At 31.2% G+C, this 20,035-nt stretch overlaps 1 protein-coding gene across 1 annotated transcript; it reads right to left on the bottom strand.

Annotated features, from left to right (window-relative positions):
• Nucleotides 1–1,005: 1,005 nt before the first annotated feature.
• On the bottom strand, nt 1,006–1,532 carry LOC119608845 (larval cuticle protein 9). The gene is made up of 2 exons (XM_037963391.1): nt 1,410–1,532; nt 1,006–1,336 (listed from the first exon to the last, which is right to left on the bottom strand). The coding sequence occupies exons 1-2, from the start codon at nt 1,419–1,421 to the stop codon at nt 1,073–1,075; spliced, it is 276 nt and encodes a 91-aa protein (XP_037819319.1). The 5' UTR covers nt 1,422–1,532; the 3' UTR covers nt 1,006–1,072.
• Between the last annotated feature and the right edge of the window lie 18,503 nt (nt 1,533–20,035).

Here is a 20,035-nt window from a genome sequence, read left to right on the forward strand (position 1 = left end):
TACTTTTTCGTTCTTCAAAAGGTACTTTTTTAATTTTCTATAATATTGAACCTAGAAACATGAAATTAAGCAAGTACAGCCAAGATTAAGTGATAACCTATAAAAGGGGACTTTTCGGCACTTTTTGTTCTTCAAAAGGTACTTTTTGAATTTTCTATAATATTGAACATGAAATTAAGTACGTAGAGCCCGGAGTAAGTGAGAACATATAAAAGAGGACTTTTTGGTAATTTTTCGTTCTTCAAAAGGTACTTTTTATGTTTTTTATAACATGAAATTAACCATGTGGAGCCCGGAGTTAATGAGAATCTATAAAAGGAGACCCTTTGGTAATTTTTCGTTCTTCAACTGGTACTTTTTTAATTTTCTATAATATTGAACTTAGGAACATGAAATTAAATAAAAGAGGTCTTTTGTTACTTTTTCGTACTTCATTGGTACTTTTTGAGTTTTCTAAAATATTGAATATATAAACATAAATTTAAATAGGGGACTTTTTGATATTGCAGATATATATACATTTACAATAATATTTATTTTATTCCATTACGATGAGGGTAGCGAAGCACACTGGGTATAGCTAGTATTACATAAATTTCAAACGGAATGACATATTATTTCTATAACCTTCTCAGGCCCGCGGGGCATGTTTCCATGATGAAATGTCTCATCATGGTGTATTGCAATCTCGCCTGCAATACTTTTAAGTGCTCTAATAACGACTAAAATATAATTACATAGTATAATTATTGTGTGAACACTATTAGTTGAGTAACTAAGCAGAGGTGTTGTGAAGACGACAGCGAATTAAAAGTCACAATACCCAGGTTGTATTCTGTGATAAAATAACGAGTTAAAATGCCAATGAGTAAGTAGTTTTTAAATTATTACTTTTCAAAGTAAGTTTTGCTGCAATTGCCAGTGACTTTATAAATTACTAGTAGTAATTCGTCGTAACTACTAGTAGTAGTTCGACCTTGTGCAGAGAGTAATTAAAATGTTAAATTTACTATTTTCTTGCAATAATCTCGTTTATTTTAACAATAAAATTTTCATAGCTTCAATAAATTACTTATTGTTCTACTTTGGGATGGTAACCGAGTTCATCGGCGGTATATGTGACCTTGATGTGCTTGCCATCCTTGGAGACATATTCGTATTCACCAGATACGAGCCAGCTATCCTTATCCTTCAAATGACCTTCTTGGATGGCTTTAATGGTATTGTCCAATTCCAAAGCATAGTGGAAGCTATCAACATTTACTTCTTGTTCACTCTTAAGAATATTGGCATCTTCGTTAGCATAAGCTACGGCCAAAAGACAGGCAAGAACAATCTGGAAATAATGAATTAAAAATTAATTTTACTTTCTGTATTAGCGTCATTTAATGGTGGACAAATTTACTTACGACAAATTTCATTCTGTATTCTTTTTTTCGATTGTTACTTTTGATTACCAAAAATTAACTGATGATGGAACTTTCAATTCTTCCAGTATTTATAATTGAATTTAATCAGATACTTTTTCTGAATCCATTGTTTAATTAATGTTTATGTTTAAGTATTTATTTTAGCCAGTTGGGCAAGAATCTTTTCGATAATATGCAAATTATTGCATTTTAGCAATATGGAATATTATACTTGTTGTTGCTGTTATATGAGAACAATATTTGTTGATTTATTTATTATTAATAATTTATAATAATAGTAAACTTGCTAATATTTGCCTGGAACAAGTTTCCTGTTTATTGATCTTTGTTTTAATTAACAAATATGTATGAATGTACATATGTATGAATCAGGCATGGAAAATTTAGTACTTTAGTACATTTTTCAGTACTTTTTAATATTGTAAAATACCGCGGTACCCCACGACATTTCCGGTACTTTTGACAAAAAATACACAAAGTAGTCAATAGACTAATCTATAGAGTAGTCTATAGTCTAATCAATAGTCTAGTTCATAGTCTAATCACAAGTCTAATCAATATACTAGTTTAAAATTTAGTCTGTAGTCTATTCTATAGTCTAGCCTAGTATGTAATCTAGTCTATAGCCTAGTCTATAGTATAGTCTATAGTATAGTCTATAGCCTAGTCTATAGTCCAATCTATGGCCTATTCTACAGTCTACTCTATAGTCTAGTCTAGTATAGTATAGTCTAGTCTAGTCTAGTCTAGTCTAGTTTAGTCTAGTCTAGTCTATAGTGTAGTCTATAGTGTAGTCTATAGTCTAGTCTATAGTCTAGTCTATAGTGTAGTCTATAGTCTAGTCTATAGTCTAGTCTATAGTCTAGTATAAAGTCTAAACTATAGTCTAGTCTATAGTCTAGTCTATAGTCTAGTCTATAGTCTAGTCTATAGTCTAGTCTATAGTCTAGTCTATAGTCTAGTCCATAGTCTAGTCTATAATCTAGTCTATAGTCTAGTCTATAGTCTAGTCTATAGTCTAGTCTATAGTCTAGTCTATAGTCTAGTCTATAGTCTAGTCTATAGTCTAGTCTATAGTCTAGTCTATGGTCTAGTCTATAGTCTAGTCTATAGTCTAGTCTATAGTCTAGTCTATAGTCTAGTCCAGCGGTTTCCACAGATTTTTACTTCGCGGACCCCTTGAAGAACTTATTTAATTTCGCGGACCCCCATACATATTTTGATATCATATTGTTCTAAATAATTGTCCATCCGAAAATTGACCTAGGTCATTAATCCCTAGGTCTAATAAATGTAGAGATGTAGATATTTCAGATAGGTTTTCAATTGCATGTTTTGAAGATAGAATGACTTCTTTGTTGATATGTTAACATGATGTTTAATTTTATGATCGTGAGATCTTTCATGTTCATTTTCTTCAAGGTAGCGAAAAGGTTTCTTTATCAAATATTGTCACATGTGCTTAAGGAGTCACGCTTCAAAAATTTGTTGCGATTGCAAAGGGTGAACTGAGTAAGTGAGCTAAGTTTTCGGGAAAATAATATAAGAAAGTTGGACTTCTTCTATGTTGTTGCGGAATGCGTTATCCGCATAATATATGATTTGAACTATTTGTTAAAGTACTGTGAATTTGGAACTTAAATTTGAATTTTAAAATACCAACGAATTATTTTACTTCATGGTTTTTGGTTACATATTTACGCGAAACGCTATGGATTTTCTGATGTTAATTTAATAATATGTATTGGTGGACAAAATCAAGTTAAAATCTGTGTATCACGTCGGATTGGAATATTTATAAAGAGATGCATAAAGAGTTACCTCTGTTTTGGAAATATATAATTTTAGTCCTTTCAAACGAGAACACTTTTGCTTACAATTTGATAAACTTAAATCTGTAATAAGCTTGTCTTTGAATTGAACTTCATACTCCGGAATACCAGTATCCCTAATTTAATTGTAAGGCAGAGTATTATTTGTCTGAAATAAAAACCATTATTTCAGTACATATACAGGAAATAAAAATTACAAATCACGCAGTACTTTACTTTATAAAAGTTATACAATAAATTTGTAGGGCCCAGCTTCTTCCTGATAAACAACCGAAAAAATAAAATTCAAAAAGTCACCAAAAAATTTGGGATTATTGCACAAAAATTGGAGATATTTGTACATACATATAAAAGCAGAATATTGTTTATTCATGGTTTTTTTCGTTCGTCTTCGCGGACCCCCTAGGATTTTACTACGGACCACTAGGGGTCCGCGGACCCCCATTTGGGAACCGTTGATCTAGTCTATAGTCTAGTCTATAGTCTAGTCTATAGTCTAGTCTATAGTCTAGTCTATAATCTAGTCTATAGTCTAGTCTATAGTCTAGTCTATAGTCTAGTCTATAGTCTAGTCTATAGTCTAGTCTATAGTCCAGTCTATAGTCTAGTCTATAGTCTAGTCTATAGTCTAGTCTATAGTCTAGTCTATAGTCCAGTCTATAGTCTAGTCTATAGTCTAGTCTATAGACTAGTCTATAGTCTAGTCTATAGTCTAGTCTATAGTCTAGTCTATAGTCTAGTCTACAGTCTAGTCTATAGTCTAGTCTATAGTCTAGTCTATAGTCTAGTCTATAGTCTAGTCTATAGTCTAGTCTATAGTCTAGTCTATAGTCTAGTCTATAGTCTAGTCTATAGTCTAGTCTATAGTCTTGTCTATAGTCTAGTCTATAGTCTAGTCTATAGTCTAGTCTATAGTCTAGTCTATAGTCTAGTCTATAGTCTAGCCTATAGTCTATAAACTAGTCTATAGTCTAGTCTATAAACTAGTCTATAATCTATTCTGTAGTCTAGTCTATAGTCTATTATATTGTCTAGCTATAGTCTGTCTATGTCGTCTAGCTGAAAATTAGTTTAGTACTTTAGAACCTAAAAAAGTACTCTTGTTGTTATAAGTTAGTACTATTCTACAATTTCAATTTTCCATGCCTGGTATGTATGTATGTACCTTTGTTGCTTTTATTATGTCATATTTATTTTACCAATCGGCAAAGTGTAAATATTGAAATGTGTCTATGTTTGTTTGATTTAGTAATTAGATTGAAGAATTGCAAATATGCTAAATGATCGCAAATGTTTATTGTTTTAAATATTCAATCACAAAGGTGAAGGAATTTCTAATTTGTCAATAGTGTGAGTTCTAAAAACATATATTAGTGGTATTAACTACACAGATGGAAAAGGAAATATACAGGCCTGCCACCAACTTGACACCAAAGAGTTTATAATTTTTCAATAACATCCGTTGTCAAAGTATATACATACGTACGACAACACTGCGCATTGCAACAATTCATTGTCGAAATCTAAATTTTATACACATTGTTTGTATACATTGTTTAAATGTTAACAAACGGATTTGTGTAAAATTTAGATTTCGACAACGAATTGTTGCAATGTTGTCAACATTATATAGTGTTGTCGTACGTATGTATATACTTTGACAATGGATGGTATTGAAAAATTATAAACAGTTTGGTGTCAATTTGGTACCAGGCGTGTATATTTCTTTTTCCCTCTATGTAACTATTTCGCAAAATAGAAGGGCGAAAAATGTTATATACAAAAGCTATAAACATTGCGAAAATGCTGGACTAGTTCGAGTGATGCGAAGCGATGATATTTGCAATTCGGTTTGATTTTCTAATGTATTGCAAAAACGCAAATTTTGTCTCAGATCTTTACAAAATACTATAAAACTATAATTATAAATGTTAATAATATAATACAACTACAATAAATTTAAACATTTATTTAATACTAAATATATATGAATAATTATATTTCTTAAGTAAAACACTGTGCAAAATTCTAAGTCTTATAGTACCATTTAAATAAGATTAATAGATAATAAAAAATTTACAGTTAATTAAACAAGTAATAAAATCAAAATCTGAACAAACATAATAAAAAGTGTTAATTTGCAAAAATTTAAAAGCTATTAAATATTTATTACTTTCTTTGAATACTTCATGAGATAGGAATTATACCAGATTATGCATTCACCGTATCTATAGCATTTAATTATATCTAGATTTAAGATCATATTAATGCAAATAAAATTAATTAAGAAGGTATACTCGGACATGTTCGAATACATAATACCTTACACTAGTACATTTATTATAATACTCTTATGGATGAAGATTCATAAATTGACTTTAACGCTTATTACTACCTTAAAAATACGAGTAAAGCCATGAAATTCGACCCAAGTAAGTTCCTTGCGAAATCTTGTGAGGGCTATGTGTTTTCAAATTGTTTATTGGGTTTCAAATACTTTAAAATTTTCCAATAACAATTTTATACAAACTTTTGTATGTATTGAAAAATTTATACTTCAATTTTTGTTATTTCAAAAGAAAAATTTGATTCTCCCAAAACGGAAATAAAATAATTTTTAAGAATATCCGTTTTATTAAAATATTGATTAATAATCTTCAGAAATAAGCGGTTTCGTGAAGGAAATAAAGGTAAATAACATGGTTTAAATTTAGTGACCATAATTAATAAATTTTCTGTATAGGTTTTGGAAAGGAATTTATCATTATTTCTTTCAACTTTGAACAATCTTTTTACTATCTATTGTCTGTTAAATTCTACAAGCCTAATTTCACTAAACCTGAATATCATTTCAAATCGAACAAGAATCATTCGGAATAATCATCTCAACTTTGAAGTTTTGTGAAACAAGCATCGATAAATCCTCAGCGTCTTTCTTAAATCCTACAAGAATCAAACTTAAACTAAACTACAACTAATTATCTTACTTAAAACCTACTTAAACTTAAAAATCTAATCTAATTTAACCACCAAAACCTACTTAAACTTACTTAAACGCTAAATCTAAACTAATTTTATCTTCAAAAAGCCTCTAAAACTAATTTGGTTTAATATAAACGATAAACTAAAACTAATTTTATCTTAAAACAACAAAAAATTATCTTTTTATCTAAAAAATTATCTTAAATTTTATCTAATTTAACTTAAAATCTAATTAATTTATCTTAAAACTAACTTTTTGTTAAATTACTAAAATTTTTTTACTTTACTTGCATCTATCTTAACTTAAAACTTTAATTTTCTTAAATTTTGTCTTATATTAGATAATAAGCTAATTTAATCTTAACTTAATTTCAATTTTTAACTTAATTTCAATTTAATTAACTTAATTTTATCTAAAATTAAACTTAATCATAACTTAAATTAACTTAAAATTGTAATAACATTTATACACTAACATTTTATACACTCTACACACATAAACACTAACATATATACATAAATACACTTAAAATCTAAAATCTATAAAAATATGAGAATTTAAAAATTCAAAATTGTAATTTAAACCCAAATTCAACAAACTACAGGCCTGTTGTCATCGTTGGATTATGTTTGGTAAGTTTTAAATTGTGTTTACTGTTCATTTAAATTCTCTATGTATTTAAGTGTTCTAAATTGAATATTTTTTTGTTAATGTTAAAACAATTATGTTATTAACATAATATCTTAAAGCATTATGTTAGCAACATTTGAAAGTAAAATTAAAACTTTTCATTGTTGAATATTTCAATTTAGAATACTTAAAAATAAAATAAACAAATTACACTGCACAACAAAAAATTAACCAATAATTTTTATTAATGTTAAATATGAAGTTTATGAACATGTTCAGTTTACATTTTAATAATAAATTTGTTTAATTATTAGACTTTAATAATGACAATCTAAATTAAATTTTATTCCACGAAAGCTTAGTTAAACATGTAGATAGGGAATTATTATAGGGCTATCTTGCAGATTTTTTTTTTTAAAGATAGTAAGGTTGGGAGGGTCTAGAATGAGAAGAAATGCCACCATCTTCTCGAGATTTTTAAATTCAAACTTTCTTTATTTTTTTTTTGGTTTTAGTTTAGTTAATATTTTAAAGCTACCTTTTTAAATGAATGTGCGGTTCTTAGCCTATCCTGATGGAGACAAGAACACCACCCCAAACCCTGAGCACGGTCGGAATAACAGGTAGCACAGGTCTTCTAAAGGATAGGGCACAACGCGTGAATCGTTACATAAATTTAATGGCGCCCAACGTGGGGCCTCAGCTAAATAGTTCTACATGCCTTTGGTAAACACTTAGGACATATAATTTGAACAATTTTATTTACATCTTGGCTGAAGTTCCAAACAAAACAATCAATCGTGGTATTAACTAACTTTCTCTTTATTTTGTTTTCCTCAATTCCGTTTTTGAAAATATTTTGGATTTTCAGATTTTTTTAAATAGAATTCTGAACCAAATATTTAATAAAACTTCTATCTTTTGTATGATTTTTTTGTTTGAGATTTTTGATCTTGAGTTTTATTGAGATCTTACTCGCGAATAACATACATTATTTTTGGGTAAATTTTTAGTTTTCAAAATTTTTGCTTAGTTTTTATTATGATCGGGATTTTTGTAATTGGATTTGTTTTGATTACATACCCTCATATAAAAACTGAGATTTTTCCTCTATATTTTCTATACTTTCTTAATGAGATTTATTTGTTGATATTTAATTGTCAATAAAATACTCTTTGGAAAGTTTAGATAAGCCTTATTTAATTTTTTTGTTTTATAGTTTGAATTTAGGTCATATTTTTTTTATTATCTGGTTCCTAACTATATGTTAATTAACCGAGTAGTGGAATATATTTATCTTTACTGAGTTTAAATACAATTTTAAATATGCCTTTGACACGAAGTCAAGAAAATTTATCGAATATCGATCAGCCAACTAATGTGAGCTTCACGGTAGATATGGACTCATCAAATACCGGTGTAAGAACACGATCTAAAAGGACAACACAAACACAAAACGGTACCAATGACAATTCGACGACAACAAACGAAACTCAAATAAGACAAATTGTGACAGAATCTTTAGGATCATTTCGAAATGAGATGATGAATATGATTTCAAATGAACTGTCTGCAATAGTTCAAAATATCAATGTGGAAAATAATCAACATCAGAACAGATATGATGACAATAACAGGGACAGAAATACCTCACCAAGAACAAATCGACCTAATCACGACGCAGAACAAGAACCATTTCTTGCTGAGAAAGTTCTCAATATAATTCGCAACTGGCGAATCAAGTTCACCGGACATGACAATCAAATGACAGTGGATGAATTCATTTACAGAATTAATATTTTGACGACCAACAATCTTCGAGGAGACTTCGATATTTTGTGCAAACATGCACACTGCCTCTTTGAAGGCAAGGCCCTCGAATGGTATTGGAGATACCACAGACAGACATATGACATGGACTGGCATTCTTTAACAACAGCATTACAGAACCAGTACAAGGATGACACGACGGATTTTGACATCCTTGAAGACATTAGAAGACGAAGACAGAAACACAATGAAAATTTTGACGAATATCTAGACTCAATTTTGGCAATGACAGATAGACTTAAGACCCCTATTACAGACAGAGACTTATGTGAGACTTTAATTAGAAATTTAAAGACAGAAGATCGTCATGAACTTCTACATTTAGAAATTTCCAGTGTTTCCCAACTTCGTAAAGAGGTTAGGAAACATGAAAAGTTCATGAAGGACGTACAAAAATACGATTATCGCAAGACTGACAGAGGACGTATTTCGGAAATTGACGGCGAGGACAATGACCTTGACATTAATAATACAGACATTTGCGCACTTCAACAAGTTAAATGTTGGAATTGTGACAAAGATGGACATACATATTTCGACTGTATGGAACCAAGACGAATCTTCTGTTACGGTTGTGGTGCCAAGGACATATACAAACCGAACTGTACTAAATGCTCGAAAAAGCATTCGGGAAACGGACAGAAGGATGTTCGACGGACGCATTAAGAACATCCAGTGATATTGGACATAAAACTTCGGACATTAACTCGGACAACGAAAACGGGACTGATACTAAAGACAATAAAACAGAAAACGTACACCCTCTGATGAAGCCATATCACATCCGTTTGGCTGAATATAAGAAAGCTCGTGCGAGGATTTTCGGTGAAAACAAGATTAGTAGATCTTCAAAAAGAATTAGAGAATTTTATCGCAAAATTAGGAAGTTCAAAATTTATACAATTTCTCCAATTATTTCTCAAGAATTTGATAGGAGGCCCTACATTAACATAAAAGTTAATGATAAATTCCATTTGGCTCTTTTAGATAGTGGCGCGAATAAGAGCGTAATTGGAGGAAATTTAGCGTTAGAAATTCAGAGTGAACCAAATTTTAGTAAATGTTTAGGCAACGTACGTACTGCAGACGGGCAACGACAGAACGTTTTAGGGACAGCGACATTAGACGTGACATTTCAAGGACAGACTAAACATTTTGAATTTTTAGTGGTTCCGACGATCAGACAAGACATAATTTGTGGCTATGACTTTTGGACAGATTTTGGACTAAAAATTTCTTTGCCAATTGTTGGTGAAATTGATTGTGCCGAATCTGACCCGGACAAACTTCAACTGACTGCTGAACAGAAACATAGACTAGACAAAATTATTGCAACGTTCCCTAACTCTGAAGTAGATGGTTTAGGCTGTACTACTCTTATACAGCATAGTATTGACACGGGTGATGCAAAACCTATAAAACAACGTTATTATCCGATTTCACCGGCGGTAGAGAAACAGCTTTGTGGGGAATTAGATCGTATGATTTCTCTCGGAGTTATAGAGGAAGCTCCAAATTCACCTTGGTCATCCCCAACAGTCGTTGTTGTCAAACCTGGAAAAGTTAGGATGTGTGTGGACAGTCGAAAATTAAACTCCGTAACAGTTAAGGACGCTTACCCGATACCGAACATTGACGGAATTTTATCAAGACTTCCTCCAGTTCACTGTATTTCAAAAATTGATTTGAAAGACGCCTTTTGGCAAATTAAACTGGACGAAGCCTCGAAACCAAAGACAGCTTTTACAGTCCCTAATCGGCCATTGTATCAATTTACAAGAATGCCGTTTGGACTTTGTAACGCACCGCAATCGTTGTGCCGACTAATGGACATGGTCATTCCGTACAATTTAAAAACTCACGTTTTTGTATATCTAGATGACTTACTTGTTGTTTCGCAGACTTTTGACGAACATTTGACACACTTGATGGAGGTTGCTACGAATCTTAGAAAAGCAGGTTTGACAATCAACGTTAAGAAAAGTAGCTTTGCACTAAGTCGTGTTAAATATTTAGGATTTGTTGTAGGGAACGGGACGTTGCAAGTGGACGAAGACAAAATTAAAGCTATTCAAGACTTCCCTGTACCAAAATCCATAAAACATTTAAGACGATTTTTAGGCATGACTGGATGGTACAGGAGATTTATACAGGATTATTCGGCGTTGACATTTCCTTTGACAGAACTACTGACAAAGAAAAAGACTTTTAATTGGACTGACCAAGCTCAAGAAGCTTTTGACAAACTAAAGACAAAACTGACGTCTGCACCATTACTCATTCATCCCGATTATAGTAAACCTTTTATTTTACAGTGTGATGCTAGCACTTATGGGGTGGGTGCAGTATTGGCGCAGAAAGACGAGGACGGGACAGAGAGGCCAATTGCCTATATGTCTCATAAACTCAATAAAGCTCAAAGAAACTATACCATTACGGAACTAGAATGTCTAGCCGTAGTGATGGCGATAAAAAAGTTTAGATCGTACATTGAGGGCTTAGAGTTTAAGGTTGTGACCGATCACGCTAGTTTGAAGTGGTTGATGGGTCAACGTGATCTCTCCGGTCGTTTAGCTCGGTGGGCATTGAAACTTCAAGGTTTCAATTTCACGATTGAACACCGAAGTGGGAGAGAAAACGTTGTCCCTGATACGCTGTCTCGGGCCCATGAAGGCGAAGACTTTTTGAGCTCTATTGAGTTGGAGACATTACCGGCAATCGACCTTGACTCGGACGCATTTAAAACTGTCGAATATTCTAAATTACGAGACGATTTTCAAAATTCAGGGTTACCGGACTACAAAATTTTGGACAATTACATTTATAAGAGAACTGAATTTTTTTCTGGTGAGACTGACGAATCAAATTTGTGGAAACTATATGTACCGACAGAACTAAGACGAGACGTTATATATTCGGCACACAATACACCAACATCGGCACATGGTGGAATCACTAAAACTATCGAACGGATTCGACAATACTTTTATTGGCCTCGACTTGTTACTGACGTTAAGGACTATATTCAAAATTGTGACCTTTGTAAGACTTCGAAGACTCCGACAAATATTTTACGACCACCTTTGGGACAGATGACAGATACTGAACGACCATTTCAACGACTATACGTAGACTTAATAGGACCATTTCCAAGGTCGAAGAAGGGACACATTGGACTACTAATTGTACTGGACCATTTTTCAAAATTCACTTTTCTTAAACCGCTTAAGAAATTTGTTTCGAAGGATATTATAAATTATTTACGGACTGACATTTTTAACTGCTATGGGGTTCCGGAGACTTTGGTTTCAGACAATGGATCTCAATTTAAATGCAAAGATTTTGAGAAATTTCTAGAAAAATACGGTGTTAAACACATATTGACTGCAGTATATAGCCCACAAGCGAATGCAAGCGAAAGAGTCAATCGATGCATTAACGAAGCTTTACGCTCATATATTCGAAAAGACCAACGGGAATGGGATCTATATACTGACAGCATAAATTGTTCTCTTCGAAATAGTATCCATCAATCCATTGGCAGGACCCCATACCAAGTAGTTTTCGGACAGACTATGGTGACTCACGGTAAGGACTATAAACTTTTGAGAAGACTTAATCTTTTGGCTGACAGTGACTCAATAATCGAACGACAGGACGAATTTACTTTAATACGGAACAAAATTAGAGAGTTGATTAAAAAGGCCTTCGACAAAAACGCGCGGACATACAACCTACGTTCTCGGACAAAGGACTTTACTATCGGACAGACTGTTATCAGACGAAATTTTGCGCAAAGCTCAAAAATTAATAATTTTAACTCAAAACTTGCTCCAGTGGGCATTCAAGCCAAAGTTTTGCGTAAAATAGGACAGTATAATTACGAACTACAAGACATAGACAGCAACAGTACAGGAATATATCATGCAAAAGACATCTGGACTTAAGACTTATTACATTTTTCAAATTTTAGTTTGACTTTGCCCTTTTCAGATTCAGTTATCGATATGCTTAGGCATATCTTAAGCTGTATCTGTTTTGTGAGGTCAAAGTATAGGTAACATTATTTAGTTTTAAAATCGCCCTTTCCAGATCCAGTTGCCGATCTGCTAGCGCATATCTTAAGCTGTATCTGTTTTGTGAGGGCTATGTGTTTTCAAATTGTTTATTGGGTTTCAAATACTTTAAAATTTTCCAATAACAATTTTATACAAACTTTTGTATGTATTGAAAAATTTATACTTCAATTTTTGTTATTTCAAAAGAAAAATTTGATTCTCCCAAAACGGAAATAAAATAATTTTTAAGAATATCCGTTTTATTAAAATATTGATTAATAATCTTCAGAAATAAGCGGTTTCGTGAAGGAAATAAAGGTAAATAACATGGTTTAAATTTAGTGACCATAATTAATAAATTTTCTGTATAGGTTTTGGAAAGGAATTTATCATTATTTCTTTCAACTTTGAACAATCTTTTTACTATCTATTGTCTGTTAAATTCTACAAGCCTAATTTCACTAAACCTGAATATCATTTCAAATCGAACAAGAATCATTCGGAATAATCATCTCAACTTTGAAGTTTTGTGAAACAAGCATCGATAAATCCTCAGCGTCTTTCTTAAATCCTACAAGAATCAAACTTAAACTAAACTACAACTAATTATCTTACTTAAAACCTACTTAAACTTAAAAATCTAATCTAATTTAACCACCAAAACCTACTTAAACTTACTTAAACGCTAAATCTAAACTAATTTTATCTTCAAAAAGCCTCTAAAACTAATTTGGTTTAATATAAACGATAAACTAAAACTAATTTTATCTTAAAACAACAAAAAATTATCTTTTTATCTAAAAAATTATCTTAAATTTTATCTAATTTAACTTAAAATCTAATTAATTTATCTTAAAACTAACTTTTTGTTAAATTACTAAAATTTTTTACTTTACTTGCATCTATCTTAACTTAAAACTTTAATTTTCTTAAATTTTGTCTTATATTAGATAATAATCTAATTAATCTTAACTTAATTTCAATTTTTAACTTAATTTCAATTTAATTAACTTAATTTTATCTAAAATTAAACTTAATCATAACTTAAATTAACTTAAAATTGTAATAACATTTATACACTAACATTTTATACACTCTACACACATAAACACTAACATATATACATAAATACACTTAAAATCTAAAATCTATAAAAATATGAGAATTTAAAAATTCAAAATTGTAATTTAAACCCAAATTCAACAAACTACAGGCCTGTTGTCATCGTTGGATTATGTTTGGTAAGTTTTAAATTGTGTTTACTGTTCATTTAAATTCTCTATGTATTTAAGTGTTCTAAATTGAATATTTTTTTGTTAATGTTAAAACAATTATGTTATTAACATAATATCTTAAAGCATTATGTTAGCAACATTTGAAAGTAAATTAAAACTTTTCATTGTTGAATATTTCAATTTAGAATACTTAAAAATAAAATAAACAATTACACTACACAACAAAAAATTAACCAATAATTTTTATTAATGTTAAATATGAAGTTTATGAACATGTTCAGTTTACATTTTAATAATAAATTTGTTTAATTATTAGACTTTAATAATGACAATCTAAATTAAATTTTATTCCACGAAAGGTTAGTTAAACATGTAGATAGGGAATCATTATAGGGCTATCTTGCAGATTTTTTTTTTTAAAGATAGTAAGGTTGGGAGGGTCTAGAATGAGAAGAAATGCCACCATCTTCTCGAGATTTTTAAATTCAAACTTTCTTTATTTTTTTTTTTGGTTTTAGTTTAGTTAATATTTTAAAGCTACCTTTTTAAATGAATGTGCGGTTCTTAGCCTATCCTGATGGAGACAAGAACACCACCCCAAACCCTGAGCACGGTCGGAATAACAGGTAGCACAGGTCTTCTAAAGGATAGGGCACAACGCGTGAATCGTTACAATCTCTTAGCCAAATTTTATGTGGATCGGTTCCTAATTGACCTTACCCCCTATAAGAAAATTAATTTAACACTCATTACTGGATAAAAAGTACGAGTATAAAGATGAAATTCGACATAAGTAAGTTTCTTGCGAGCCAGAACCTACGGACTTTTATGAGAATCTGCCTATGATTGACCCCCATATAAGCTCCCCTTCACAAAATTACTTTAAAGCTCATTATTGGCTTAAAAATATGAGAAAAGTGATGAAATTCGACAAACGTATGTTTTATACGAATTAAAATCTCTCTACCAAATTTATTGAGGATCAGTCCATAATAAAATTATTTTAATGATCATTGCTGACTAAAAATACATACGTGAACAATTACCTACCAAAATTTCATGCGGAAAGTGTCGGGAAGTGACAATAATTAATCCTGTCTCTCATATTTATACATTCATATGTATGAATGTACATATGTATGAATCAGGCATGGAAAATTTAGTACTTTAGTACATTTTTCAGTACTTTTTAATATTGTAAAATACCGCGGTACCCCACGACATTTCCGGTACTTTTACTAACTTATAAACTTTTGACAAAAAATAAACAAAGTAGTCAATAGACTAATCTATAGAGTAGTCTATAGTCTAATCAATAGTCTAGTCCATAGTCTAATCACAAGTCTAATCAATATACTAGTTTAAAGTTTAGTCTGTAGTCTAGTCTATAGTCTAGCCTAGTATGTAATCTATTCTATAGTCTATTCTATAGTCTAGTCTATAGTCAAGTATATAGTCTAGTCTATAGTCAAGTCTATAGTCTAGTCTATAGTCAAGTCTATAGTCTAGTCTATAGCCTAGTCTATAGTCCAATCTATGGCCTATTCTACAGTCTACTCTATAGTCTAGTCTAGTCTAGTCTAGTCTAGTCTAGTCTAGTTTAGTCTAGTCTAGTCTAGTGTAGTCTAGTCTATAGTCTATAATCTAGTCTAGTCTAGTCTGGTCTGGTCTAGTCTATTCTAGTCTAGTCTGTCTAGTCTAGTCTAGTCTAGTCTAGTCTAGTCTAGTCTAGTCTAGTCTTAGTCTAGTCTAGTCTAGTCTAGTCTAGTCTAGTCTATCCTAGTCTAGTCTAGTCTATCTAGTCTAGTCTATCCGTCTAGTCTAGTCTATAGTGTAGTCTATAGTCCTAGTCTATAGTCTAGTCTATAGTGTAGTCTATAGTCTAGACTATAGTCTAGGTCTATAGTCTAGTATATAGTCTAATCTATAGTCCTGGTCTATAGTCTAGTCTATCGTATAGTCTAGTCTAGTCTATAGTCTAGTCTATAATCTAGTCTATAGTCTAGTCTATAGTCTAGTCTATAGTCTAGTCTATAGTCTTAGTCTATAGTCTAGTCTATAGTCTAGTCTATAGTCTAGTCTATAGTCTAGTCTATAGTCTAGTCTATAGTCTAGTCATAGTCTAGGTCTATAGTCTAGTCTATAGTCTAGTCTATAGTCTAGTCTATAGTCTAGTCTATAGTCTAGTCTATAGTCTAGTCTATAGTCTAGTCTATGTCTAGTCTATAGTCTAGTCTATAGTCTAGTCTAGTCTGTCTATAGTCTAGTCTATAGTCTAGTCTATAGTCTAGTCTATAGTCTAGTCTATAGTCTAGTCTATAGTCTACTATAGTCTAGTCTATAGTCTAGTCTATAGTCTAGTCTATAGTCCTAGTCTATAGTCTAGTCTATAGTCTAGTCTATAGTCTAGTCTAAGTCTATCTATAGTCTAGTCTATAGTCTAGTCTACAGTCTAGTCTATAGTCTAGTCTATAGTCCTAGTCTATAGTCTATAGTCTAGTATAGTCTAGTCTATAGTCTAGTCTATAGTCTAGTCTATAGTCTAGTCTATAGTCTAGTCTATAGTCTAGTCTATAGTCTAGTCTATAGTCTAGTCTATAGTCTAGTCTATAGTCTAGTCTATAGTCCTAGTCTATAGTCCTAGTCTATAGTCTAGTCTATAGTCTAGTCTATAGTCTAGTCTATAGTCTAGTCTTAGTCTAGTCTATAGTCTAGTCTATAGTCTAGTCTATAGTCTAGTCTATAGTCTAGTCTATAGTCTAGTCTATAGTCTAGTCTATAGTCTAGTCTATAGTCTAGTCTATAGTCTAGTCTATAGTCTAGTCTATAGTCTAGTCTAGTCTATAGTCTAGTCTATAGTCTAGTCTATAGTCTAGTCTATAGTCTAGTCTATAGTCTAGTCTATAGTCTAGTCTATAGTCTAGTCTATAGTCTAGTCTATAGTCTAGTCTATAGTCTAGTCTATAGTCAAGTCTATAGTCTAGTTTATAGTCTAGTCTATAGTCTAGTCTATAGTCTAGTCTATAGTCTAGTCTATAGTCTAGTCTATAGTATAGTCTAGTCTAGTCTATAGTCTAGCCTATAGTCTAGTCTATAGTCTAGTCTATAGTCTAGTTTATAAACTAGTCTATAATCTATTCTGTAGTCTAGTCTATAGTCTTTATATTGTCTATCTATAGTCTGTCTATGTCGTCCAGCTGAAAATTAGTATAGTACTTTAGAACCTAAAAAGTACTCTTGTTGTTATAAGTTAGTGCTATTCAACAATTTCAATTTTCCATGCCTGGTATGTATGTACCTTTGTATATATTCATTCAGTAAAGTCAAGCAATCCTTTACAATCCTTTACCTGATCTAACTTCAAAGGGTTTGTTCAAGACTGAGGTCAAAGAGTTGGTTCACGATTTTGATCAAAAGGCTTAGAATCCATAGAATTTAGTGCCTCTGAAAGACTAGATATTAGTGCATCTGTTATATCAAAGCATGCTAATTTCATAACTTTATATAGCTGGCCTAATTATTGAGTAATGTCAGACATGAACATGTCACTGATCTCTTCCTCAAACATACACACATAACTGGTACTGATATTTCTATATCGCCCTCATAAGCGATAACTTTTATCCCTATTTATTGACTTGTTCAATAAGAATCGAGGGAGCAAAATGCCAAAATAATTGAGAGATTAAGGTATTTCTCGAACCACTTACATAGACTTAACAAGATTTGAACTTACTACAGAGAGTGCCTGAATGTTGAGAAGTACATACAGGCAATTTCTATCCCTGAAAAGGCTCTACAACCTCATGTAAAAATGGCTTTATAGATCGAAAATTATTGGTTTGGGTGACATTTTTTAGTTATGGAAATTTCACATTTTTTCAAGCCTTAATTTTGAAACAATTTAACCTTTTATGGTCTTTTTTAAAGTCCGATATAGCTTATTTTTTCTAAAGCTACACTGCTTGCCAGTTAGTCGTGACATGGTTAAGGAAGAGGCTAATGCCCATAGGCCTATTTAACTTGATTTGTTTATACATATTGTGGCCCATTGAAACATATAGATCGAAAATTATTGGTTTGGGTGACATTTTTTAGTTATGTAAATTTCACCTTTTTTCAAGCCTTAATTTTGAAACAATTTAACCTTTTATGGCATTTTTTTAAGTGCGAAATAGCTTATTTTTTCTAAAGCTACACTGCTTGCCAGTTAGTCGTGACATGGTTAAGGAAGAGGCTAATGCCCTTAGGCCTATTTAACTCGATTTGTTTATACATACTTTGGTCTATTGAAACAAAATTCACATGATATGAGCAGATTTTCTGGATTGATTTAAAGTTATTCGGCTCGTTATCAGAATAGGGTCCAGTTGGTGGACCTTCATCCCCATAAAGATAACAAGTATCCAAATTTGGAAAAGAGTAAACACATTTTTTGGGATTCAAGAATAAAATAATATTTTATAGGAAATTTCTGGTAATTTGTTCCATCATATTAGATTTTTTTACATTTTCATTTTAAACTTTAACTTCGATTTCATTGCAAGATAAAACACAGCCTTTTTAACAGACAAATTGATAACATGACAGTTGTCACTTCAAAATGATAATTTAATTTATCTTATGTTTAAACACAACTAAGCCAACTTAAACTAAGAAGTATATGAAAAATTATTTATTTACTATTACTTTGTCTCAAAACTATGTATTAAATAGTAAATTTTTTGTGTAAACTGTGTGTACAAAAAAAAAAATTTTAAATTAATATCTAAAATGTCAATACATACATATGTACTTTAGTTGAACAGATGATATAAAACTTCAATGGTAAAATTTTAAGTCAAATAGTAAAAAGTTAATCAGTGCCGCATCAGCTGTTAAATTAATATGTTTTTTGTTGCTAAAAATAAAAAATAAAAATATTTTCGTGTACATACTTAGAAGAAAAAAAAAAATCGAAATACCAGTTCTTTTATTTTGCATTCATTTCCACTGCAAACATGTTGTTAACACAATATGTGCAAATGTTTTTATTTTATATTTTTAAATTTAACAAAAGTAAATACAAGTGATGATAAAACCAACAAAAGTTATTAATAAATATATATACATATATCTATATAAAAAATATTTTAAAATAACAATTCCTAAAAATGATTTATTATTGTGGAGATACTACCGGTCAAACTTATGAGATGAAATATTGTTGCAAAATATCACTAGTATAGGTAGTCAAATACACATTTATTGGAATTATTTTCACACAAGTAAAAACTTTAAATGTCAATAAAACCTACTAGTTGTTTAGGGCTTGTTTTAGATCTATACATACTTCCAAGAGAAGAAGTTTATACAAGTATTTATACCCTACATCACTTAGTGGGGAGGGTATATTGTGTTTGGTGCTGATGTTTGTAACGCACACTAATATTGGTCCTATACCAACCTTAAAGTATACCAATCGGCTTAGAATCAGGTTCTGAGTCGATTTAGCTATGTCCGTCCGTCCATGTAAAAACTTGTAATCAAACTACAGGTCGCACTTTTAAGATAATTCTATGAAATTTGGTACATGATCTTCTATTGTCCCAGCGACGAAGCCTATTGAAAATGGTTAAGATCGGTCCATTATTTCACCTAGCCCTCATACAACTGAACCCTTAATATGGCTTGTAAAACCTTGTAATCACCCTACAGGTCGCAATTTTGAAGACAATTCAATGAAATTTGGCACATGACCTTCTATGGTACCGGAGATGAAGCCTATTTAAAATGGATAATATCGGTCCATTATCTCACATAGCCCCCATACAACTGAACCGGAATAATAGGGCTTTGAAGTTCATAATTTGTTTAATATACTCGAATCTCGACAAAAAGCAGCAAACCAAAGTTCTATACTAGCCTTGATGACCCTCATGAATTTTTAATTATAGGGTCTCATTTGACCATAGCCCCTATTCAAAGCCCCCTTCAAAATTCGACTTAAATGTCCACAAATTTATTCAACTAATGGCTTAAGTACATTTGAGGCAAG

This window comes from Lucilia sericata, unplaced genomic scaffold (genome assembly GCF_015586225.1).
Source record: "Lucilia sericata isolate MDLA Ls3-8-SP2 unplaced genomic scaffold, ASM1558622v1 Contig000887F_arrow, whole genome shotgun sequence".
NCBI lineage: Eukaryota > Metazoa > Arthropoda > Insecta > Diptera > Calliphoridae > Lucilia > Lucilia sericata.